Below are 24,860 nucleotides of genomic sequence, written 5' to 3'. Positions count from 1 at the left end.
AAGAGATTGACTGATTGAGCGTACTCAAGCAATGCGGCTGTCAGTAAATTTTTACTAAAAAAGAAATCAAGCAATGATTCTCTCTTCTCTCTCTGACATCAGGACCATTCAAACAGAAATTACTGACATTGTTTATCACTTTTGTATTCTTCCAGCTTGTTCGTCAAATATGTAATTTTCCCTGCATGAGCTGCTCCATTGATACCATGTGAAGAGAAGCAAACTGACAGCCAGAGAGAAAGAAATATTACAGTAATAATACATACAAGCGCTGTCTGCTCATAGTCTGGGCTATACCTGTGCATTTTTATTGACCTGCATAATCCCCACATACTCAGCCCTGAGGAAGCCTACATTAAAAAAAATTATAGCAGCTCTTACAGCAAAATATATAACGTCTATGTAGAATAACAACCCTGTTTCTTAAAAGGTGTAAAATGCCACTAAAAACTGTTTACAGTGTTTTGCAAATCATTTCTGTGTAGCTGAAACGCACAATAAAAACAAAACAAATGTTGAAACTGAGATTTATTTTCAAAGATGCTTATTCTGAATTTAATGCAAGCAACATGCAGACAGGTTTTTATCCCTTTCTTTAACAGCAGTCTGTATGTATTCAGTTAATGGTGAGAAGAATAGCTGTAGATTTATGATATATTTTCCAGTCTTCCTTAAATAAGCGATAAGCCTTCTCTTGGAGAGACACTGCTTCAGTGGCATCAAAAAGCATCAATGATGAGTTCACATATGCACAAGTTACCGATGTGCACTAATCCACTCCTGCCACATGTATATTGGCTTTTGAACATTATAACTGATAACAAGCCAGACTGTCTCTCTCTTTTTTTAGCCTGGTTGCATTCATGATCTCCAAAAAATGATTGGTTAGACTGCATAACAGTTTTCCACTTCACCTCGGCCCATCTTAAATACGTTCATGCCCGGAGAAGGTGGCAGTGTTTCTGGATCTTGTTTATATGCGTTTTCTCTTCATGGGGTTTTAACTTCCATTTGATGAAATCCACAGATCTGTTTCAGCTTTACATTTAGGTTTAAATTGTTAAAGTATTTGCCCACACACATACACTCTACAACCAGTTTACTGTATTTGAAAGTCTTAGGTACATTTGTTCAACTGCTCGTTAATGGAAATATCTGATCAGCCAATCACATGGCAGCTACTCCATGCATTTAGGCATGAAGACATGGCCAAGACGACCTGCTGAAGTTCAAACCAAGAACCACAATGGGGGAAGAAAGGTGATTTAATTGACTTTGAATGTGTCGTGGTTGTTGGTACCAAACATACTGGTCTGAGTGTTTCAGAAGCTGCTCATCGACTGGGATTTATGCCCACAACCATCTCTAGGGTTTACAGAGAGTGGTCCAAAAAAGAGAAAATATCCAGTGAGCAGCAGTTCTCTGGGCCAAAATGCCACAGGTCAGAGGAGAATGACCAGACTGCTTTGAGTTGGAAAGCTTACAGTAATCAGGTACTACTCAGTTTCCGCATTTGATATATTTTCTTTGTACTAATTTCAATTAAATATAAGCTTTAAATGATTTGCAAATTATTGAATTGTTTATATTAGTTTTACATCCCAATATCAAAAGGAAGGTTGCACTTGGTCTGTGTCTGAGTTTCCATGGTTTCCAAGTATGTATTGTACAGTGCTTTGTGGTACTTTCTATAATCTTCTTGCAATAAGCAGAATTCACTCATTTTTTTGTTTTTTTAAAACAATGGACACTGCAGAAAGGAGTAAATATTTCGGCAACTATTCTTTATCCCCATTAGAGATGCAGAACTACTGCAGTACTACTGCAGATCCTAAACAATAGAAATTCTCTGCAGATAACTCAGCACTGATGCTAAAAAACAAAACAAAAAACTAGTGGTAATATTTATCTCATCCTTACTTTCAGACACAAACACATACACACGTTTATTCACTCAAATATACACAAAAACCCCCACCATTTACACCATCACAAAACAAACAAGGATGCTTGTGTACTGTCTTATGCTCTCTCTCACATGCGCACACACACACACACACACACACACACACACACACACACACACACACACACACACACACACACACACACACACACACACACACACACACACACACACACAGACTCACTTGTGCTGGTGAGTACATAGTCTGGCTGGAGTCACTGGAGTTATACGGTCCTTGGTGTGCAATAGGCACTGCATGTCGCATCTTTCTCACGCCTTCTCCCTTCTCTCCTCTGGCACTCCCTCTGTCTCTTCCCCTTGCTGGTCCTCCAGGCCCTGATCCAGCAACGACTAGTCCTTTGTCCACCCCCCCACCCCCACAACCGGGGGCGCCCATGCAACAGAGGGTGCCCTGGGCCAACTCCAGCTCAATTTCTGCATCCATCTCCGCCTCCTCTTGGGCCTCCTTGTTGGAGTCGTCCAGGTGCTTCATCAGCACAGCCACCACCACGTTGATGAGCACAAACTGGGCGGTGAGCACGAAGGAGACAAAGTACATTGGCGAGATAAACTGAAGGCTTGGATTGCAGGCATAGTCCACATCAGTACCGTGGTCTGGTGGGCACTCCCGCAATGTATCCTGGTCAGGCAGAGGATGAGGAGAGAGGCTGGTCAAGGGTAGTTTATGTAAAAGGGCAACAAAATAAATAAGATATCAGGTGTACCACATTTTTTTTTTTGTTGATAGGGCCTGCTGAAGATACAGGAAGTAGCAGGACTATTTTTTTTTAATATTTGGAAAGTGGCGGAGATGATGAGAAGACAAGTCAAAATTTAAATGTCATCACCTATTGCTGCGAGCTCAGTCACACCACAACTTAATCAGAGTCTGCATTCACCAAAAAAGTAATTTTAATGGTAGAATTATCTTTCTCCTGCTAACAAGGCTCTTTGTAATCACGGCAGCTTGTATTATCATTGTACACTTCTATGCAAAACAACAGGGGCTGTTTTTTTTTTCCTTTTGAAAAGTTATTAGTGGTTTTCCGGTCTGGTTAACATGTGCGCAGCAGAGTTCAGGCAGAGAAGAACCAAAGTGACAAGTGTTTTCTGGAGGAAGTACACATATCTCACCCAGGCTGTGACCACACATAACAATTTTAGCCCTCTGAGCTGAAGCTGGTCTTTTCTGTCTAATTTGCTTTGACATTTACACACCCTGTGCCCCTTCACAAAACTCCCATCATTTCTGCATCCTTTTTCATTTTCTTCTTTTTTTTTTTTTTTTTTACATATTTCTACTCTCTCCCCATTCGAGTTTTCGTTTTCTAATGCAGTCTCCCTGCTTTGCATTTTGCTGTAATCCCCCCACCCCCAGAAAGGAGGAAGCATAATAACTGGTCAGCTCTTTTAACCCCTTTCAGTTCCTCTCATCTTCCCTCTTATTACAGTCAGCGAGTGCCTCCTTTTCTCCCCACTGCACTCTCCCTCATTATTTCCTCCCCTACTATCGTCACTGCATGACTAATTACCGCTTTCCTTTTCACTAAACCAAAGCAGGTCTAACCTTTCTCACAGCCCAGGTAGCAAGTTGATGGATAAAATGGCTAAGATTTACTCTGAGGGGCACCATCTGTGGCCCGCTGTCCTGCTTCGTGGCCCGCTACGGTCCACACTGCTTGCATCAAGTGTGTGTTTAATGGCCCACAGCCGACACGTGCCAGCATTATCGCCATCTCCTGCGCAGCCTAGGTGCGTGGGGGAGACGTGATAACTCCTGATGGAAATGGATGTGATTTCAGAGGAAATTGGTGTGGGTGTGTGTGTGTGTATGTGAGGCACTGACTCCCCTCATCAACACGGAAATCTGTGATCCCGGTGCTGAGCTAACACATTTCCTTTTCATTGCTATCATTAGGGAGAAGGCTAGGATAGTTGAAAGTTTACTATTAAAGTGTTTTCTTTCAATTGCAGTGAAAAGCATACTAGTATGAAGTTTGTCACTTTGTTACTACGCTGTGTAGCATCAAATTGGAGCCTTTCACATACACTAAATCTGCTAAAGTAGACTGAACCAAATATGTTCTGATACTATAAGTTTGTACCTTCATGATGCCATTCCAGTTGTCGCCCGTTGAGACTTGAAACAAGGTAAGAAAGGCCATGCCAAAGTTTTCAAAGGTAGCGTGACGACTCATACCCTCACATGGGTAGTCTTCATTGCAAACTGAGAATATGAGTGAGAGGAGAAGTAAAAAAAGTGGGGTGAGAGGACCAAAGGACAAAGGGGGATTGTTAATTTAACAATCAACACTTTCCTTTCTAAAAAACTGCAGCATGCAAGCATAATCTCTCTAAGTAAGCTCACCATGTAAAAATACTGTCTGTTATCAAATCAATAGCAGAGTGACCAAACACTATCTGATTCTGAGAGCGCAAAAAACTTTAGCTTATATCTCAAGACAATCTTTAGTGCTGTTACACGAACTCACCTAGTTCTCCAAAAAGCTCTACTCCTAAGGCGGCGTAGATGAAAAACAGCAGCATGAAGAGCAGGCCCAGGTTACCCACCTACAACAGGCACACACAGAAGGAAAGACGTCTTATCATGTGCTTGTCTTATTCATAAGGAGTATTCTAATATCTGAAGGAATTAAAAACTTTCTAAAGAGTGCTATGGCAGGATCAAACTGCACAAGATACAGTCTTTTTAGTGAAAAGCAATAAAAAATGTAAACACTAATTTATGCACATATTTAATAACTAAATACACTCACCAGACACTTTACTAAGTACAACTGTTCAACTGATTGTTAATGCAAATATCTAATCAGTCAATCACATGGCAGCAACTCAATGCATTTCGTCATGTAGACATGACAAAATTGACCTTCTGAAGTTCAAAATAAGCATCAGAATGGGGAAGAAAGCTGATTTAAGTGACTCTGAACCACCTGACCAAAATCAGAGAGTAGAAGATTGGAAAACTGTTTCCTGGTCTGATGAGTCTCAATTTCTGCTGCAAAATTCAGATGGCTGAGGTTAGAATTTGGTGTAAACAACATGAAAGTATGGATCCATCCTGCCTTGTATCAACAGTTCAGGCTGCTGCTGGTGGTGATATTTTCTTGGCACATGGTAATTATACAGCATATACATTGACAATAGTATAGTACACATATTACTATTGTCACACATTATGTGAAATATCTTTTACAGGACACATTTTATTTTCCAGTGTGTATAGTCCTTTGGAAGAAAACCCTTCTTTTCATTAAACAAATCAGCAAGAAATATCAAACACTGAGTGATGGATATGCATGAACCTCATCCATTATTCCAGCTTGTTCTGTCATGCTCCTCTCACCCTGCTTGGTTCTGTAAACACAGACTAAAGCCATAATGCTTCTGTGAATTTTTCAGCTTGAGCTTCTGGGACTTGGCTTGGTTCCGTGCCACAAAGCAGCCTTCTGTTGCTACAACTTAATAGTGATGATGCTGTATGGTGAAAACTCAAAAATTTCTAATCCTATTAAAGAAACACTAAAGCTAGCCTTCTATTCACTGCCTTTAATGCTCTGCAAGCAGCACTGTTCCACTGAGAATGAGGAGATGCTCTGTACTCAATGCACAGAGGTTTTTCAAGGAAACTGTACTCGAGATTTTCTGCAGTTCAGCTGAAGAATACTGCATCAACATTATGGCAAAGACAGAATTTGTTCAGAGGAAATTACACATCAGCTGTTGTGCAAATGAAGTTTATAAAGAAAATTATGTTGGGACGCTTTGCCAGAATTTTGTTGGCTCTGTTTGAAGTGTGGTTTATAATGATGCCTTGTTGAAGAGGAAAATAATAGTGAAAAAGAGAGCTTTGATAGTAATATCTGGTTTAGAGGGAGTGCATCCAGTAAATGGAAGCCAAGTCAAACAGCTGTGAATATGATTTAGTTTATTTGTCAAGAAATTTCAGACAAGGACATTTCCAACAAAGAAAAAAAATCTAGTGGAATTCATTAAAATTATCTCTTCATGCTCAGGGTTTAAACATGCTCAAGGCTTATTTTTGTTTCTCTATCTTATAAAAATGATTTCAAAATGTGTTAAAATTGTTTTTGTTTTTTTCCAAATAAATTCATTATCAATTTGAGAATTCATTAAGACTTTCTCCTTACTTTTATTTTAATTCTGCCACTGGAGATATCATATATGGCCTTCAATTTGCAAGTCAACAACATTAATAATGCCAGATTTATAAAGACACTAAAGAGATTTAAAATGTAGGGGGAAAAAAGCACAAAAAGGAGCACAGCATTAGCTCAGGTTTGCCACAAAGGCAAGCTCAGCTACAATTCCAGCAAAGGTGCTGGTCTCAGTCCACATCAGCTGGTGGATCAGCTGATAACACCCTATACACTCTTATTTAAGTTGCTTATTTAAGTTGCTTCAGCCTTTCCACATTTCTTGTGCACTGCAAGCTGCTCTGCAACCCAGCTCCACTTTTCATGGTGTCTTTTGGTTATTGTGGTTCTGGGTGGACTACACTCATAAGGCCTCAGGCACACATGCTTGGCACCGTTTGTGAGGGAAGAATGTATATTCTCTGACTGTGAGTGGTTGCTGGCAGCTGCTATGAAATTGATTGTTATATCTCAGTCACACAGGCCTACAGACTGGTCAGTGATCCCCTGATAACGACCTGTCACTAAGGAAAAGAGTGTATTTCACAACGAGGAGGGGAGTGATTACAGGAGGTTGCTGGCGGTTGCTAGTGTGAAATTGATTGGCAAGAAGTATCTGGTGCTTCACTGAAAACTGCTTTGATTGCTTTGGTTGCTACCAGGTTGTTGCAGTCACCATGGAAGATGGCAACTTATCTGCAAACACTTGCCAAGCGGTGGTGAAACTGTGAAATGTGTAATGCAAACCTGAAATACAGAATGTTCACCTTCAAAGTAAAAGTTGCACCTTTTGAAATGCAGTGGTTGCAGTGGTAAGGCACAACTTTTAGTTGTGAAAGGTGACTGTTGTCCATTTCCAGTTTGCGTCACTACAGCTTGGAGAGTAAACTGGGGAGAGTTTGCAGACAAGTTGGCATCTTCCATGCAAACTTCATGCAACAGCAATCTGCTAGTGACCAAAGGAATCACAAGGTTTTCAGTGCAGCACCCTCTTTGTGACAGATTTCACCTAGTGTCAACTAGCAACCTCCAGCAACCACTTACCAACAGTTAGGGAATACATATTTTCCCCCAGCAGGGGGCCTGTGGGACTGAAGCCTAAGGTGATGGAGACACCTGACAAAATGTGTCTTATAAGCTATAAAAATGAACTTTTTATGTAGGCAAATACATCATATTACAGTTAGGGGTTGGTGACTCCCCTTGGACTGAAAATAATGGCAGTAAATGCATCGTGTCTACACAGCTTGCACCTCTTTGTGCTGTTCTGCCTAGATTGCTTAGCAAATCAATAATCACACAGTAACAATAAGGACAAGTTTTGCTAGTCTAGTATTAAGGCTAATAATCTATTACTTGAAAATTATTGGCTACTTTGCTCCTTCTTTATAATCCCTTTTGCAAAGAGACGAGACTGAGCTTCCATTATTTTGATGATTTCATTTGGTAACAAACATGGAGACTAACTGCTCCTTTTCAAAGCGTGATTGTCTTCGCAAGAGAAAATGGCTTTCTAAGTGGCATCTATAGTTTCAACAGGCCTTCCTGGAGTTTTGTCAGCCATATCCAGAAAAAACAAAGCAAACAAAAAAACAAATACTCATGTGGCTTGACTTTACTGCTAACATGGCATAACTGTTCACTGTTAGTGAATGACGGGTTGCAGTCATTTTGCAGTTAGGGAGGAAAGATTAATGGATAACGCTTGTGGGTAAATGACTTTGTCTTGCTGCCTATTTGTAAAGACAAGCCATGAAAATGCATTTCTTAACATGCCACTTGAGCTATTAAGTTTACACACCCATTCAGTGTATGAATCCCTCATTATGTCTCATTGTCTTGTCATGACCTATTAACTGCATAAACTGACTGTGTTACTTGTGAAGTATTCAAATGATGTTTTATCTCATAAATTATTATTGTAGCGAGACATCTGTCACCGTGTGCCACGGTAGCATTATTCATATTCCACACCCTCCTCTGGCATTATCAAGCATTTGCCTGTTCAGCTGAATCCCTAAGCCTTTGTTGAAATGTCAATATTCTTCTCAATATCCTATGTGATGCAATGAAATAAAGCTGGCAGCTAGCCATTTCATTTTCACTGTGAAATATAGCATAGTGTCACCTGAGGTTAAATCTCTCACTAGATGTAATGCACTCACTCTCACTGTTTCAATACCTCACTACACACACACACACACACACACACACACACACACACACACACACACACACACACACACACACACACACACACACACACACACACACACACACACACCTACCTCCTGGAACTGTTTAATTAGCCCTAGTTTTAATTACCTCCCCTGTTGCCCTTGGGATAGAGAGAAGGGCTCAGTGTTAATGAGAGGGGGATCAATAGAAAAGAAAGACAAGGAATCTGTTCTCCCTCACCTCTGCCTGCCCTCCTTTCAACACACCACCTGTTTCCCTCTGTTTGCTTCATCTTAGTTTTGATGGTCAATGGATCAAACTGCCTGTAAGTGTGTACGTGTGTGTGTGTGTGTGGGGGGGGTGAGTCATAAATGAGGCTCTATACTTTTTGTGGAGAACCTGTTGGTCTGGATCAGTAAGTAGTTCTGTCCTAGTTATGTCTAGTTATGTCCATGACACACACCACATTACTTTTTATCATTAACAATTAAAAGGACTCAAGTTGAATTTGAATGAAAACCAAGTTAGAATGATAGCATCTGCAAACTGTTCCCCCTTTCTTCCATAAATCATATTAACTTAGTTTCACTCCGTACATTTCCCCTGGTACTGCCTGACGCACCTGCAGTTGCTGCATGCCCCTCCAGTGGGACGCACTCCACAGTTTGAGAACCACTGCTCAAGACATGCAGTGTAAATGATACAGTATGCAGTTGGAAGAGAAGATGTTAGTGTGGATGAGTAATGTAGCTGCAGGCTCTCGCTACTTAATTACTATAGAGATGTGAGAGTGTCCTCCATTGTCTCATTTAGCTTGCTATATAAAATCTAATAAGAAACTTCCGAGAAATTGGAAACTATTGCTTAACTTTTTGGCAGGTAAAGTGATGACAGTGTCAATGAAGTGAAAAAGGAATGCTCCAAGAAAGACATCAGCATACAATGAATAAAGTTTTAGTCCAAGAATATTAACAAATAAATGTTGAGACACTGAAAGAGATGGCATACAAATAGAAATATAATATATGCTTTCTACAATAGAGTAAACTACAGACCAGTTTACAAGCTGTTTCTAACACACTGTGGTCTCAGTGGGAATCTGGGTACTCTCCGTGGTGCTGAAAGTGAAAACAAGGCAAAACTTGCGTGTGTGTGTGTGTGTGTGTATCTATGTACATGCATATGTGTGTTCCAGGCTCCCAGTGTGTGTGGTAAATGAGTCATCCATTAGAGTTGCCTACAGGCCAACAAAGAAAGAGAAGAGGGGCTAGTACCCCCCCTTGGCTATTGACTGAGACCGGCCAACTTTCTCTTGGGGGAGTGTGTGTGTGTGTGTGTGTGTGTGTCTGAGGAGAGAAAGAGAAAGACTCAGTGTTTTACCTGAGGCAGGGCTTGGACTACTGTATCCAACAGGGCTCTCATTCCTGTTGCCATTTTCAGCAGCTTCAGTACTGAGGGAGAGAGAGAAAGATTGTGTGTGAGGGTGGGAATTTAGAAGGAAGTCCCTCAGTTTCAATTATATGCTCTGTACATACAGTGGAAAATACTGATAGGTGGAAACATCAGTTTATAATTTGGCCTTGTAAAACAAACACATGCATCTCAGAGTTTTTTCTGCATAAAAACCATTTTGGCACCCACCAATGAAGCTGTGGCCTTCAACCAAAGGAAAGTCGGCAGGGCTGTGATAAAATATTAACCAGTAATTTTTTAAAAGTTGAGTTTCATTTACCCAAGCTTACATGTATTTTTGTTTATCAAATGTCCAAAAATAACAGGAAAAAAATGCATAACCTTCTGTTAAACCAATAGAGCCAGTGTGTGAGTTGAAAGGGCTATATTTAAATATGCCAGTTAAAAATGTTTGTGGTTATTTGTCACAGCATATGTACCTCGTGCTATCCTCAGCACTCTCATGATCCTGATGATGGTGGGGTTGATGGGCAGGGCAGCGCTGATCTCAATCTCTTCCAGTGTGATGCCCATCAATGACAGGAGCACTATGGCCAGGTCCAACTGGTTCCACCTAGCGCAAGTTCACATGCACATTCTTATGTGGTGGAAAGCATTGCACTAAACTCGCAACATAAAGCAACTGCAAAACACAAATGCTCTGCTTCACTGGTAAACAAATAAGTCACACTTATTAAAATGCATGCTGCAGACACAAATAGGCTGTTCACCGGCTTTGAGTTCTAAGCTTTATTCTTTGAGGAGGTATCTATGCATGTTACTCTCCTTTGAGATTTACGCATTGCTGACAGTGTTGCTACAGTTCCTCAGACCCAAGAGTCCTCAAAGACATCATGTGCAGCAAAGCTTCTTGTCAGACAATTTAATTTTAAGGCTCGAGGACAGATGGGAAACAGATGGTGCCAACAATTTCAGGAAACCATAGCCACCGCAACATCTGACTTAAAGGTGCGGTACACCGTTCTAATCCAATACACTTTTTGTCAAATTCAGCTAATATTTCCTCTGGGCCTGCTTGCTCTCTGTGCGTGCGTGCATTAAAAAAAAAAAATAAAAAGGCTGCACATGGCCCTGGTTCTGTAAATTGGGGAAAAAACAAAATCCCATGGATTAAGCCACACAGCAAAACAGCCAATCTATGAATTTAGGGGGTAGAGAGTCTGAAGCAGCACTAAAGGGAGGTGTATATTTGTTTGGCTGTTGGCTTTCTCAGGAATGTCTCCTATGAATTTTAAGGGCTAGCATTTAATCCTGATGAAACTACCCCACATTGGCAAGGCTTCCATCTTTTCACATGCAAGAAAGTCCTCATGTTTCCAAAAGACTGACTGACCAACTGTGGGCAACAACTGATTGACTGTTAATTCATCTATACTGTTTAGGATTAGGACTATGTGAGTGTTTATGGGAAACAGTAGATATGATGTAAGATCACACAAAGCTCCAGCATCGCCAGTGTAGTCACTTAAAACGCTCTCCGTTTTTTTAAAATGCGCATGACAACAGTGCAAAAATACCACCTGTGACTCCTTATCACGACACACATCATCAGGTTTCCGTCCGCTGTGACACTGTCTGACTGTGGGTCAACTTTGTTTTGCCCATTTTTAAAATGACACTGCCCACCCATTCACAGGAGGAAAAGAAACATAATTTAATCACATCAGAAACACTAGATCACATCTGGAAACTCCTCACAAAAAGGTTTCATTCAAGTTGTGTTTTGTTTTTTTATTATCTACACTGTTATGCTCACATTTTTCTCATGATGCACACTCACCAGTTAACCACCTGTATCTTCAGTTTTAGATGTTGTCATGTGCTACCTGCTACTCCATTGACCCAGTTCTAAAGCTGGCCTGAGAGTCACCCCAGCATATACAGTAAATCACACTATGCACAGTGACTGCTCACGGCTGTTGCTGACACTACATAAAAAGAGATAAAGTGCGAGCTGATCACTGCATGATAAATTCTCTCTGTATCCGCCCATCTCTTTCTCATTTCATCACTCATTTGTCCTCTTCCTTTTTTTGTCTTTGATCACTGCAGCTTCCCCCTTCTATATATTATCTGTCTTTTTTTCTGCATCTCTCTCTCCATCTTCCACCTTTATCTCTTTTACAAACCATTTTTTTTCGCTATTCTTTTCCTGCAGTCTGCTCTCTCTTCGGTAACTAAAATAGGTCAATGACATTAAACTACCATCAGTATAATATGAGCTCCCAAATCTGTTTCTGCCTAAATTAGTCACCGCATAGCTCTCAAAAGAATAGGACATCAGTGTCATCATTGTGCAGTAACAGATGAGTCTGTAAATAGGGAAGTGCTGAGGTGATTTTCCTACAGAAGTCAAACAAAGGTGAGTACAGAAAGATGGAGAGATTAAAGGTGTATTAATTTGACAGGCACACAATTAACAGGCAAATTTGATTTTAAGCTCCATATGTTTATGGATTATACCAGAGTAGCTTTGCTTGATTCAAAGTTCAAAATAATCCCTGTTTATCTTCTGCTGCCCTCAGTTCATCCTTTCTCTGAAACAAGCCATTTTAGCTTCTCCCCCTTTAAGGACCACTTGCAAACAGAAGATCATATTTAATATAAGCATCCACCAGTTTGCCACTTCCTCTAGTTCAGTTTCCTCAATTTTTTTGATGATCACACTACATACCATGCCAAAATATGCCAAATTTTTTAACTAATAGTTGTTTAGGAATGACCTTGTTGGTCCAAAAAGACTATTTTATGACTATCAAACTGCGTCATCTTTGGCACTTTTGTAAATTCAACTAAAAAAATTGGAGCAAATGTTTTTCTGACAGGCTGCTGTCAAATGCCTAAAGATGCAATTTAAAAGTGGTTCTTTGCTAAGTTGCCTGTTATTTGTAGACACAGCATTGGTTCATCCCTTGAGTCAGGTGCCTTTTTATGCTTGAATGGTTCACAGGTCAGTGAACAACAAACAAACAAACAAACAAACAAAAACCCCATCTGAAAATGTACAAGGTAAAAGAACTGGATTGAAAATGAGTGAAAAAGAAACCAGTGTTCAAAGAAAAACTTTGAAAGACCTTCAGAAAGTCTGAAGAGCTATTGTTTAAGGCCACTTTAAAAAATTACAAAGTCTGACTCATTGGATGCAAAATATGAAGAAATAAGGGATGGGAGAAGACGTTTGCACAGTACTGTAATTATTTCATTAATGTAATTAAAAGCACTCCTAAAAATAAGCCTGTTAACTGTAAGTGATTTAAGGTTTATTCAGTATTTGCACAGGATAACATGATGGAAAAGGGGCATGATAGAGGGTTTTAGTGGTCATGAAAGAAGCTAAGTAGGCCAATGTTTTAAAAAACAACAACAAAAAACAGCTCTTTTTATTACTTAGAGTTTCCTTAACTTCCAGCCAAGCAGACTGATGTACTATGCTCTTTATACTACCTAGAAAATTATAGACAGAACTGATGATGTGTCATATTTGCAATGCAGCACGCTTTAGTTGCCTAACAACAGAATGTTTGAGAGTCAGTGCAAATATTTCAACATATTCATAATCCTTGATGCCGTCAAAGCTGTTATTTCACTTATAATGATCAAAGCAAAAGGCAGATTTATTTAGCATTACACTCTGAACTAAATAACTGTTTATTGTGGCACTTTTTTTTATATTTTATATTAACTCAAGAGATTTTAGCATGTGCCTAGAACCCTGATAGTTGCCTTAATGTTTTTTTTTTAATGTGATAAGTAGCTTAGCTGAACAGACAGAAACACTGAATGACATTGTAATGTTTACTGACATAAATGCCAACATCTAATCCAAAGGCCGCTTCAGGTTAGACACTGTAAAGGCTGTAAGAAAAGCTGTCTATCATTCAGAAACAATATAGTCTATCTGCGGACAGCAGATTAACAGATCCTCAGTGGAAGGATGAGATCAGCTGTGCTTCCAGGCTGTTTGTATTCAAACACACTGCTACAAACAAGTGCTATTACACTTAGACAGGAAAATGCTTTCAAACAGTATCACACCACCATCATAAGAAGTAGAAACACACACTGTACCTGTCTTTGAAGAAGCGACGGACGCCGAAGGCAATGAGTTTGAGCACTGCTTCCAGCACAAACATGGAGGTGAAGAAATAGTTGCAGTATTTCAGGGCAAGATCCAAAGACTGAAAAGAGAGAGTGGAAATGGGGCGTGTGTGTGTGTGTGTGTGTGTGTGTGTGTGTGTGTGTGTGTGTGTGTGTGTGAGATGGGGGAGAATGAATTATTAGTTGCATCAGCAAATTGGAATTTTTCCAATTGTTTGTACAGTAAAATCAAATGTGCCAGAGGCCAAAATAGAGCACACTCCTTTCACAGCACCAGAAACACTCACACATTATATCTGCTAAAGTATAAAACAGTATTTGCAGACTCTTTAAATGTCCCAAATGCAAACATGTTTTTTTTTTTTAAACCTAGTCCAGCTTCCAGTCATTGCAGAGGCTATTTTCCTCCTTTTATAAATAGAGCTGTGTTTTCTAACAAGTGGGAGGCTCCCAAATGTCAGGACCAACAGCTGACAAACACAGCCAAGACCTGTGATATTTATCTGATGCTCGGTCAGTTTTAGAAAGCTTGCTCCATTTTAAAGGTCAAATGGGCATCTTATCTCAAGGATAATCACTTTTCTCTCCCTTACAAAAGCGCTGTCAGGCTTTTAAACCTCCATGTGCCACACAGATACTGTACCGGTAACACCACTCTGACAGCAGCCCTTGTCAAATCGGCAGTGCAATCACAGCTCCTTTGTATGGACTTCAGATACTCACAATACATGCTATGGAGACAGTTTTCTGATGCTTTGACTACTCAGTGGAATTTAAGATTCTGCTGTTTGTAGAAGGGAAAGAAGAGTGGGAGACTGAAAGCTGTAGCATGATGCAGGAAAGAAATTAGGAAGATTTGACAGATATTTATACTCAGCATAAAAACCCTGCATACATTCTTTCTACTCTGATGCAGCTTGCAGAAATCTTCCCATTTCTGCTTTTATGAAAAGCAGATGTAAGCTGAACAAATCACCTAACTTGCATGACACACATAACTGAGCCTATGTCCACTGCACTCCCCAAATATTAAATTAGTTCTTCTGTAAGCCTCCTTTATATATCATAAACATACACTCATTTGGAACATGCAGGTAAACGTCTTCTTACATGAGGTTGATTGTAGTGCTCTAAGGACATGGTGATAACGTTGATGCAGATGATGAAGGTGATGATGAGATCCAAGTAGTGGTTTGTGCACAGTGTGTGGATCATCAGGCGCATGTGGCCATAGCTGGAATAGTAGGGCAGTTTCTGGGCCTCTATTAAAAAAAAAAGAAAAAAAAAAAAGTAAAATAATGACATTTTTAAAGTGGACCTACATAAGCTCCTTAATTTTTTTTTTCTTGGACACTACTAGAGTAGCTTTGCATGAGTCAGCACCAACCCCAATTCCAAAAAAAAAGAAAAAAGTGACACTGTGTCTTGAATATGCAAGGCCTTCCCAGTGTCTGAAACAAGGTGATTCAGCTCCACTCCCTTTCAGGCCACCCTCACTTTAAGCCAGCTTTCTTCCAATTGGCTGCCAAATTGTAAACAGAAGGTTTAAGAGACAGATGGGTGGGTGGGGCTGCTGTGCTCACGGCAAGAGATGTATGAAGGTCCCCTCTCTTCAGTGTCTGCAAGATGCTGAAAATTGTAAGTGTACATATATGACAGAATCATAGAAATGAAAATTGAAATGACCAAGCTAGAATCAGAAATAAATGAAGAGAGCATGTTACAAGCCATGAGAGTTGCTGTTTATGTTTTCATTATCAGGCTGTCTCAATTTCCATCTCTCTGTTTTTATAGCACAAATTTTCATCAGTGTTGATCTCAGCTGAAGAAAATGGGTCTAGTAATGTGTCATAATAACAGCAGAGCTAAAATAAGCTATTAAATTTCTTCTTTTCAAGCCCTTTGTGTGTTGTATCACTGTGTCTTATTTTATGGTAAGTGTAATAGTTTTTCATTTGATTTTAGCTGTTCTCACTTTCTAAATGTCTGTCTTTTTCTGATTTCTTAGCAGACCCCTTCCTTTCAGCCCCTGTGCTCTTCTCCACCAGCTGCTTTTGTGTTCTTTTTTTTTAAATTATCTTCCAGCTTTTAGCCTTTTTATGCTCTGTGCCCATTTGCCATCAAACTTCTCTCTTACTCCTCCTCTTCTTCTCCATGCGCCGCTGACGTTTCTCCTCACGCCTCTTGGCTTCCTCCACCTCCTGGTGTTGACGGCACTTGTGGAAGTTCTCCACCACCACGCCAACAAACATATTGAGGACAAAAAAGCTAACAATGAGGAGGAAGGAGATGAAATACAGCAACATCCATGGGTTGTTGTTGGTTATCGGCTGGGGTTGGAGACGTGGAAGTGTTTTGTTGTGGTGGGAAGAGACAAAAAGAAACTTAGTTAGATAAAAAATATTGCAGAGAAGACTTTGCCTGGAGATTTTTCTCATAAAAATCTGTTGTTCTACAGCTTGTATTCAGGTACCTGCTGGTCCACAGCCACAGCATCCAAACCGTGGTACATGATATTGACCCAGCCGTCTTTGGAGGCGAGTACAAACAGAGACATCAGAGCCTAGACAACAGAGGGGTGGGTAAAAAACACTGTTACCCTTACCTTACCCTGAAAAGTACACACTTTTTTAATGTGTACTGAAAACCATGTAAGTGCAGAAAACACACGTGGTACTCACCTGTCCCAGGTTGTCAAAGTTGTACTTATGGTGAACCCACTTATAGTTGGCTTGCAGACAGTCAGACTTGTTTGTGATGTTTTTGACATCGGGACCCAAGCAGTAGAAGAACTTGCCTTTAAAGAGCTGTCAGTAAAAGGACAAAGACACCAAGTCTTTGAAGCTCTCTATTTACATATAAGACTTGGAGAGAGTGGATCTCTTAAAGGGTGAAATAATGATCTGGACAAACATCAGAGCAGCTGAAAATGTTGTGCAGTGAGGGAAGAAGTAGTACTTAAAGAGAGCTATTCCTACCTGGACCCCGAGAATGCCAAAGATGATGAAGAATGCACAACAGATGAGGACAATGTTGCCAATGGGTTTGAGGGAAGTGATGAGAGTTTCCACCACCAGCTTCAGGCCTGGAGCTCTGCTAATCACTCTGAAGAAAGGAGAGGGATGAGTGAATGAGGCTTCAGCAAACAGTAGATGGATCAACTGCAGACTGACGCAGGTCCCGTGTCAGGTTTTTTCTAGATTTTATCCACAAAACAGTCAGGTAAAAAAACTGGATCTGTTTTCACTGATTAGCCCACACAGTTGCAGAAATCCTGCATAATTTTTCCTACATTATATTTTTAAATAGGCTTGCAAATGGATTTAGCATATATGTGTGAGGGCATTACTCTTTGGCCATTTTTAGCTAAAAAGATATTCAACTGTACAAACTGTATAGACAACAAAACACAGGTGCATGATTTTCAGTTTCAGGAGATAACGCAAAAAAAGATACAATAAAAACATAATTTAAAAAAATACACTGCTTGGTGCCAACCTGAGGGGACGCAGTGTTCTCAGCAGCCTGAGCACTCTGAGCACACCCAGGATCTTGGCTCCTCCGGCCATGGACACGACAATATCAATCAAAGACACAAAAACCAGGAAACCATCCAGAATGTTCCAGCTGCTCCGCAGATAAGCCTGTTCCCCCATATACAGACCCATGGAAACCACCTGGAGATAAGAAAACAGAAGTGAAGCACCATATTATGGACTCCACTGGTGCAGTGATGACACCCAAAAGACCAGTGCCCTTATTAATGACTCATGAAAAAAATATTAAAGTATCATCATATTAGCATATGATGGGATGTTACTTCTCTGTGAGTTTAAATGTTACTGCTGTGCATTGCACAGGCCTTGTATCACACATGATCACAGATAGATGCCTGTGTTTTGCTAAGCAGCAGTGGGAGCATTATGCCTGCTTCGGCAAAAATCTGCAACTGACATTTGAAGCTGTTTGCTGAGTGTCCGCTAAAGCTTTAGAGGGACCGTGGGGCTTAGTGTGCAAACATCAAGATGGCTGAAAGATCAGTGCCTGGCACACATATTAGCTCTGAATGCCAAAAATGTTAACAGCCCTCAATAATAAACGTGAAAATGAATTTATAATAAGTGTGCCTTTGAATTTGCAATTCTAATTATGGGGTATAGCTACATGTTTATATAATATGACTCATATTCACTCTGTAAAAACTTTCTATGTGAAATTATATCTTTCAAATCTTCAAAACTAATAAATATATTATGCAATAAAGCATCAAAAGATGCCTCAGACATGCTGGCCAACCCTGCAGTGTTGTTCATTTATGTAGCTGCATTTTGTATACATCGTTAGACTACACGGTGGAGTCCTATAGGGAGATTAATGTTACACAAACAAACACACACTGGCATACAATGTGTAACCACACAAGGTCCAGACAGACAGAGACATGAAGGGAGACATGCACGGCTCAGCCAGGGGGCTGACAAGGCTGTAGCTCCTTGACGTGCTGTGGTTGGTTAATAATTGATTGTGGGAGTGCATAATTGATGGCCCACTTGTGCCAGAGCCTTTCCGAGAGAATACAGACTCAGTAGTGGAGGGAAGGAGGGAAAGAAAATTAAAGAGGGAAAGAATGGGGAAACAAAAATATTTGAGAGTCAGAAAAAAATACACGGTGAGAACAGAAGGAATCTCATGAAGTGGAAAAACAGACTTAAAAAAAGGACCACTTAATATAGAAGTGGACAGGAGGAGGAACAGAGTGTGGGGGAGTGCTGAAGATGTACTGCTTCCATAGGAGTAGACTAGCCCCTAATTAATGACATTGCTTAATTGCTCTATTCTCCAAAGGAACAAGGGAATTACTGAGAAAGAAAGGAGGAGTAGAGGATGGGCTGTGGGTCACTAAGGCAAAGTCAATTCAGAGCGAGAGAGAGCCCTGAACACAGGGGAGGAAACACACAGAAACGATGCCTCTGTGTTGCCTGCATTGGCAGTAATAGAGAGACAGGTTGTAAAATGTTACCTTGAGTGTCATCTCGCCCACAAAGATGGCAGTAAAGATGTAGTTGGAGATGGTAAGAAAGACTCTTTCCTGGACAAAAATAGGAGGGGGGAAGAGGGAGGGTTGACAGTCAGAAAGTGAGGATGGGCCAATTAGGAGTAGTAAAACAGCACTTACTGCACCTTATAGATCATAAAAAATGAATTCATCCTCAGAGACTAAAAACAGTTACCACACAGAAACTGCAGGAAGGAGCTGGAGCTTCAAACACATGCATGCAAACACAAAATTTAGATAGATTTACCAAGCTGCCCTGTAGTATCTTGGGTCTTTCCAGCGCCACTGTAATGCAGTTGGAGAAGATGAAGGCCAGTACTACGTAGTCAAACAGCTTGTGGGCAATGATAGATTGGCACATCTGTCTGAACCTGGTGGAAGAGTCGAGAGGGGAGATGAACTGAAAGCAGTACATAAATAAATAAATAAATAGAGGGGAACAATATGAGGCTCCACTCTGCCCAGATGCATTTTTAAAATCACTTCCATCCAATCAGAATGAGAGCCAAGGTTCCTGAATGTGCATGGGAGCTCCCTGACATCTTGGTGAGTAAATAGCTTCATTCAGTCCCTGTTTACATCTCTCCTAATTCAAAACAAATTACATTAACAACACTCTCAAAAGTAGCAGACTCCTGAGTACAGTGCTCTGCAGGGAGAACAGAATAGAGAGATAAGAGAGAAACAAACCTGAGGGGGAGGAGGACGACGCCAAGAGATGGGACGTATAAATACTGAATATGCATTTCAAAACTTAGCATGTGATGCTGTGCACTGCCAAAAAGCAATTAAATGTCTCCACTGCAGTGTAAGGGACAGATGAAAAGAAACGGAGTGAATATGAAAATGAATTGACTAGAAGAGTGATGGAATTTATTCTAAACTGTTCAGGGACACACATGGACACATTTAAATGGCTTTTATTAAAATACTCAACCGTGTCTAGTCAAACTCTTTCTCGCAGATTGTAACACAGCATCACTACAAGTTAATGCATAATTTAATGAACTGCCTACAGTATTAAATTTACCCCCCCCGAGGCCCTCTTCTTGCTCTCTGACTGAGTTCAGAAGAGATCACTTTGTTATTTGCAAGGTGGCAATCAATGCTCGAATGCAGAGATCCTTTGCGGGAGCTTGGCGAACTGTCCTTCCTGATGATGAGCTGAGGAACAGAATCTGGCAATCCATTGTTAATGAATTTGGTGGGATACATCCCGCGGGCAGCTAATACTGCTTGTATAAAAGGCTGTGGTGACATTTGGCATTGAAACAGACAAAAATTTGGAATGGACACAGCGTTGAGCACACAGTTTCTACATCACTAAAGGCACTGTATAAAGCAGAGGGGAAAACAGCGGCTCACTTGTTCTGCGGGGAGAAAAGGAAAACGGACCAGTCTTCTCTCGTCTCACACCAGTCCGGTCTGTACGCTTCTAACATCTTCTGGATGCGGAAACACAAGCTCTGCAATGGATACACATATCAACGTGGATCATGACACACACTCACACACCCCAAAGCAGTGACACAGAACGGCAGAGAGAAACCGTCTGTTTAGATTCCATAATTCAATTATTTACCAAAGTGAAACATTTCTATAGCAACAGCTCAAAGCATCTTCCAACATTACCATCTGCAAAGCTCTTTCCCCCCGCTGTCTAAATAGTCCTTTCTAATTAACCTTGTTTCCCTCATGCACAGACTTGTTTATAATGAAAACAATGAGGCTCCCATGAGGCCCAGGTGATAGGGAGTGCAGGCTTTACACAAAGTAGTTGAAAATCCTACACAAGAGAGCAAGAGATTATTGCATGTGTAAAGCCTTATACTTGAACATAAAAGCTAATGGTTTGGTTGTTGTGAATTGCAAGCTTAGATTGTGTTTCTTTGTTCTCTTTAAATGCTCTCACATAGTGTCTTAGAGATGCTTATCTGCATCTGAGGAGTATCACAGGAAACACTTATTGCATATCCTTATTTCGCTCACTCGCACCTCTTATCCTAATGCAATTGAACCTAATTTCCTCAGTCGCACAGGCGCACAACAGTAACCTACATAGTCAATGTCATCATCCAGGTCCTCCCGGTCCTTGCTGCGTGCGTTAACCTGAGGGAAGACATCAGCCATCAGGTGGCTCTGGGGATTTGACCCTCCTGTGTGCTCAGTCTGATGTCTAGGAGGGGGCTGAAGGAGCTGTGACAGTGGAGTCTTCCCATTACAGTCTTGGTGAAGCCCTCCAAAGTTGCCACCGCTGCTGATTATCATCCCTCCAGAGAGGCTCTTCTTTCTGTGGTTGGCATTAAGAGTCATGGAGGGATGCGGGTGCTGAGGAGGGTGAGTTTGTCCAGGGACCTGTAACAGATGGGGCAGCTCTAGCGACAGAGCTCTGCGGTCCTTCCTGGGTCCAAAAGAACCCGGGAGCATTGGGTGGGGAAGGTGGAGGGAGTGGGGAGCGACAGCAGGCGGAGAGAGAAGAGACTCCTCCTCATCTGGCTGGATATGGTGTATGTGGTGGTGTGGGGATGAGGAGGCACGGGGACCCCGGATTCGCAGGCTTCCTCCAACCACCCCTCCTAGACCTCCCAAGCCGTAGCCATAAAAGGGCCTTGAAGAAGTGGGAGTGAAGGCGGGACTAGCAGAGGGGGATGAGGAGGAGCACGGCCGGCCTCCTAGGCTGTTCCAGCTAGAACGGCGGGCCCACAAGGCGTGAGGCTGGGGAGGCAGTGGACGGCCCCAGTTGTGGTAACCACGACCTGGATACTGAGAAGGAAGGACCAATATTATAGCTGGAAGACCAGTTAGTCACTTGTCACTGTTCTTAGAATTGTAAAACCTCAGAATGGGATGAAAAGCTGCGGTAGTGACTCTATAAATACTGATGTTAAATTGTACTGATCCATAAAATTTTTTTCACACATTTTAAGTCATAAGAACTAACGATCAGCAGAAATGTTTCTTCTCCTTTAGCTTCTTTCTGCACAGTCCCTTCCACTTACCATAGCCCTCTGCTCCAGGTTGGCCCTGCCAAGTGAAATGACACTATTCTTCCTGGAGCTGAGCGCAAAGGTCAACCTCTCTCCAGGAAACAAACTGGCCGGCAATGGGGATAGGTCCAGGTGCCCATTAGGAGTCAGTGTACATATCTTTGGGTCTGTGGGAAAGAAGAAGAAGGAAGAAATGTAGAAAGTTAGCCACAGTGCTAAATGCTGGGAGGAAGAGAGATAAGATGGATGAGTGGAAAAAAAGGAGTAAATAACCCCTTCCCTCCTTTTGTTTGCCTTATCTTTGTTGCTGCCATGAAAAGCAAAGCTCCACACTCTCCATCACTGTATGCAATAAATGTCTTAAAACAATGTTACCGTCAGCTCCAAGAGGAAGAGGAAGATTTCATTTACACTAAATTGCCTTACAGGACCAGAGAGGAACTCATAATAGTGAAACAGAAGGATAGTGCTTGTCCATTCTCAAACATATCTTCTGATGGAATAGGTCTCAATAAAAAATTGCCATTCCAAATGTGTTTCTCTTCCATGTACGCTGACATTTTCGGACCAGCTTTGGAGTCGGGAGAATTGCGGTCAGACATCATCAGAGGACTCGCTAATACGCCGCTAAATGCTACTCAGTACAGCAAGATGTTGGTTCTTGGTGAGTTCACTTTTCTTACGCCGGGGGATATGTGGGGAGAGGAGTGGATGGAGAAATGACATCAGTCATGCATTATTTAAAGTTTGCTCTGCTTACATTCCAAGCTGGAAAAAAAGGTGCTTAGGCATGTTTGTTGTGGAACTCATACCAAGTTTTTGATGCCCGAGGCACAACAAATCACCTGACGCCACAAAACTTGAATATGATGGTGCCCCTCGAGCAAACAGATTTAGGTATTGCAAAGTTGGTGCTGGATAATAATACGAATTCTTATTTATTTTATAGTTGGCACTTTTGTTAAGAGGAAAATGAAAATTGTTATGCTTGCAAAGTTGGAAGGAGTGGGGAGAAATTCAAAAAAAAAAAAAAAAAAATCAGATTTGGGAAAAAAAAAATTGCCTGATAGCAAAAGGATGTGCAACGCTGTGGGAGGTGGCATTCACCTGAGAGGTGTAGGGAGTCTTTCTGCTTATCACTCTCATCGAAATTGCAGGAGGACCTGTCATCGTCTGAGTAAGACCGGTTTGCGTCACCCTGTTTTGGGGACAGTGAGAGAAAAGAAATGAGTGATTCAGAGACAGAGAAGAAACAACCAGGAAACAAAGAGTGTAAAAACATTTTTTTTTTTAAAAAAAAAAGAGAGAAATAATGAGCAATTACAAGCTAACAATTACAAGCTTATACATCCCTAATGTTCAGTCCTCTCTTTATTACCCAATTATCTAAGAGACATTTTCTCCCAGGCCTATTGGTCACACAGTCACACAGTTTGCTGAGGTTCACTATTCCAGTTCACTCTTAAGTGAATGTGGATTTTTGTCAGATGACATCACTGTAATAAAATCAGTATTTTAGGGGTGCAGTGCAGCAGGCTGCAAAATGGCTTAAAGTGACTGGTTGTTTCTTTTACTCTTAAAGGCCACTGCTTGCATTATTATTTCATACTCATCCTGCTGTCTCAAACATTTCAATGAGGACCGCTTTATTTTGAATTTGGCTAAGTTAAAATACATTACATGTCAGTACAGAGAATCAGAGATAATGAAAGTAATGGTAACATTAGCTGCATTAGTTGCACAGCATACTAATAGTAATGCATTTTCTATTGTTGTGGGGAAATTTCTATTAAAGTGAAAGTAATCTGGGTCCATGGTTCCTCAGATGTGAGGAGTGCTTACACACACTTGTTTATTCATGCAGCCAATAACAGAAAATTTGTTGTGCTTTAGTCATAGTTTAAGCATTTTAGAGTTAAAAGAAGTAGCTCTAGCAAGAAATAATAAAAAAGTATGCTGGCTGCATTAAGTCAGCTCCTTATTATTTGTTTGAGGGCATACCAAACCGGCCACCATGAAGGCTGTGAAACTTTGCAAAACTGTTACAGATCCAAAGAGTCCCTGTAGCAGCCTGAAAAGATGTGGTAAAACCCAAAAGGCCAAAGATGGCCACTTGTTTTATATTGTTTTGGCTAATTTTCTTGGTAATTTTCTCTCAACTCCATACTGTTCAGTGCCCTAAATCAAGGTGTCTTACCTCCGCTTGAAAACCCTCAACCAAGATGGCAACTAGCAAATTGAAGAGCACATAGTTTCCAAACGTCATAAGAGCTACGAAGTAGAGAGCGGCGCAGGGAGAGGTGGATGCCATGCCATTGTACAGCACCATGTTCCAGTCCTCCTGAGTCAGAATCTGCAGCAAACATGTGCACAGAGTGAAACAGGGGACACACAGAAACAGAACACCCACAAACATTGATCCAAAAAAAGTGTAGGTGCAATCATAAGCACATTTATTCATGCTGTGCGATAGAGGTGTATGGGTTTGCATGCTTTAAATATTCTTACCTGAAAAACAGTGACGATAGCCCAAAGCAAGGAGTCAAAGTTCTTCCTGTCAGGCACTGTGTCTCCTGCTTCTGTCTTCAAACTAAACTTACAGCCAAATATGTGCATCCCCAAGATGCTGCAACACAAACAGGGGTTTTGTCCAATAATTACTTATTTCAGTCATGGATCCTATCACAGAGTAAGAACACAATTATGCTGTTAATTTGAACAAATCCAGACAATACCATTAATATGACTGCTGTTAAGAGGAATTATGAAGATTTTTTATTTTAAGGTTAAAGTCTCTGTAGCAATATGATTTAAAGGGGACACTAATAGCTCTAATAATTAGAAGTATCGGCCAAATGCCAGTAGCTCAGGATATCATTAGCTGACTAAAAGCTCAGAATTGTTTTCACACACTTATGCTTCAT

General features: G+C 40.9%; 1 protein-coding gene across 1 annotated transcript in view; it reads right to left on the bottom strand.

Moving 5' to 3' along the window:
• The window catches only part of LOC115783911 (voltage-dependent T-type calcium channel subunit alpha-1I-like), an 86,447-nt gene that overhangs the window by 16,796 nt on the left and 44,791 nt on the right, over window positions 1-24,860 (bottom strand). The window contains exons 11-30 of the mRNA XM_030734905.1: window positions 24,445-24,562; window positions 24,134-24,289; window positions 23,044-23,134; window positions 21,949-22,103; window positions 21,008-21,712; window positions 20,315-20,415; window positions 19,197-19,320; window positions 18,914-18,982; window positions 17,392-17,570; window positions 16,872-16,998; window positions 16,575-16,700; window positions 16,367-16,456; window positions 16,031-16,223; window positions 15,004-15,155; window positions 13,864-13,973; window positions 10,215-10,348; window positions 9,703-9,773; window positions 4,459-4,537; window positions 4,072-4,193; window positions 2,151-2,606 (exon numbers count right to left, since the gene is read on the bottom strand). Of these exons, the coding sequence (XP_030590765.1) occupies window positions 2,151-2,606; window positions 4,072-4,193; window positions 4,459-4,537; window positions 9,703-9,773; window positions 10,215-10,348; window positions 13,864-13,973; window positions 15,004-15,155; window positions 16,031-16,223; window positions 16,367-16,456; window positions 16,575-16,700; window positions 16,872-16,998; window positions 17,392-17,570; window positions 18,914-18,982; window positions 19,197-19,320; window positions 20,315-20,415; window positions 21,008-21,712; window positions 21,949-22,103; window positions 23,044-23,134; window positions 24,134-24,289; window positions 24,445-24,562 (3,358 nt within the window). The remainder of the gene's footprint in view (window positions 1-2,150; window positions 2,607-4,071; window positions 4,194-4,458; window positions 4,538-9,702; window positions 9,774-10,214; window positions 10,349-13,863; window positions 13,974-15,003; window positions 15,156-16,030; window positions 16,224-16,366; window positions 16,457-16,574; window positions 16,701-16,871; window positions 16,999-17,391; window positions 17,571-18,913; window positions 18,983-19,196; window positions 19,321-20,314; window positions 20,416-21,007; window positions 21,713-21,948; window positions 22,104-23,043; window positions 23,135-24,133; window positions 24,290-24,444; window positions 24,563-24,860) is intronic.

The sequence above is a fragment of the Archocentrus centrarchus genome, chromosome 8 (genome assembly GCF_007364275.1).
Source record: "Archocentrus centrarchus isolate MPI-CPG fArcCen1 chromosome 8, fArcCen1, whole genome shotgun sequence".
Lineage (NCBI taxonomy): Eukaryota > Metazoa > Chordata > Actinopteri > Cichliformes > Cichlidae > Archocentrus > Archocentrus centrarchus.
The sequence above is the reverse complement of the archived record's forward strand: the minus strand, read 5'-3'. Positions and strand labels throughout refer to the sequence as shown.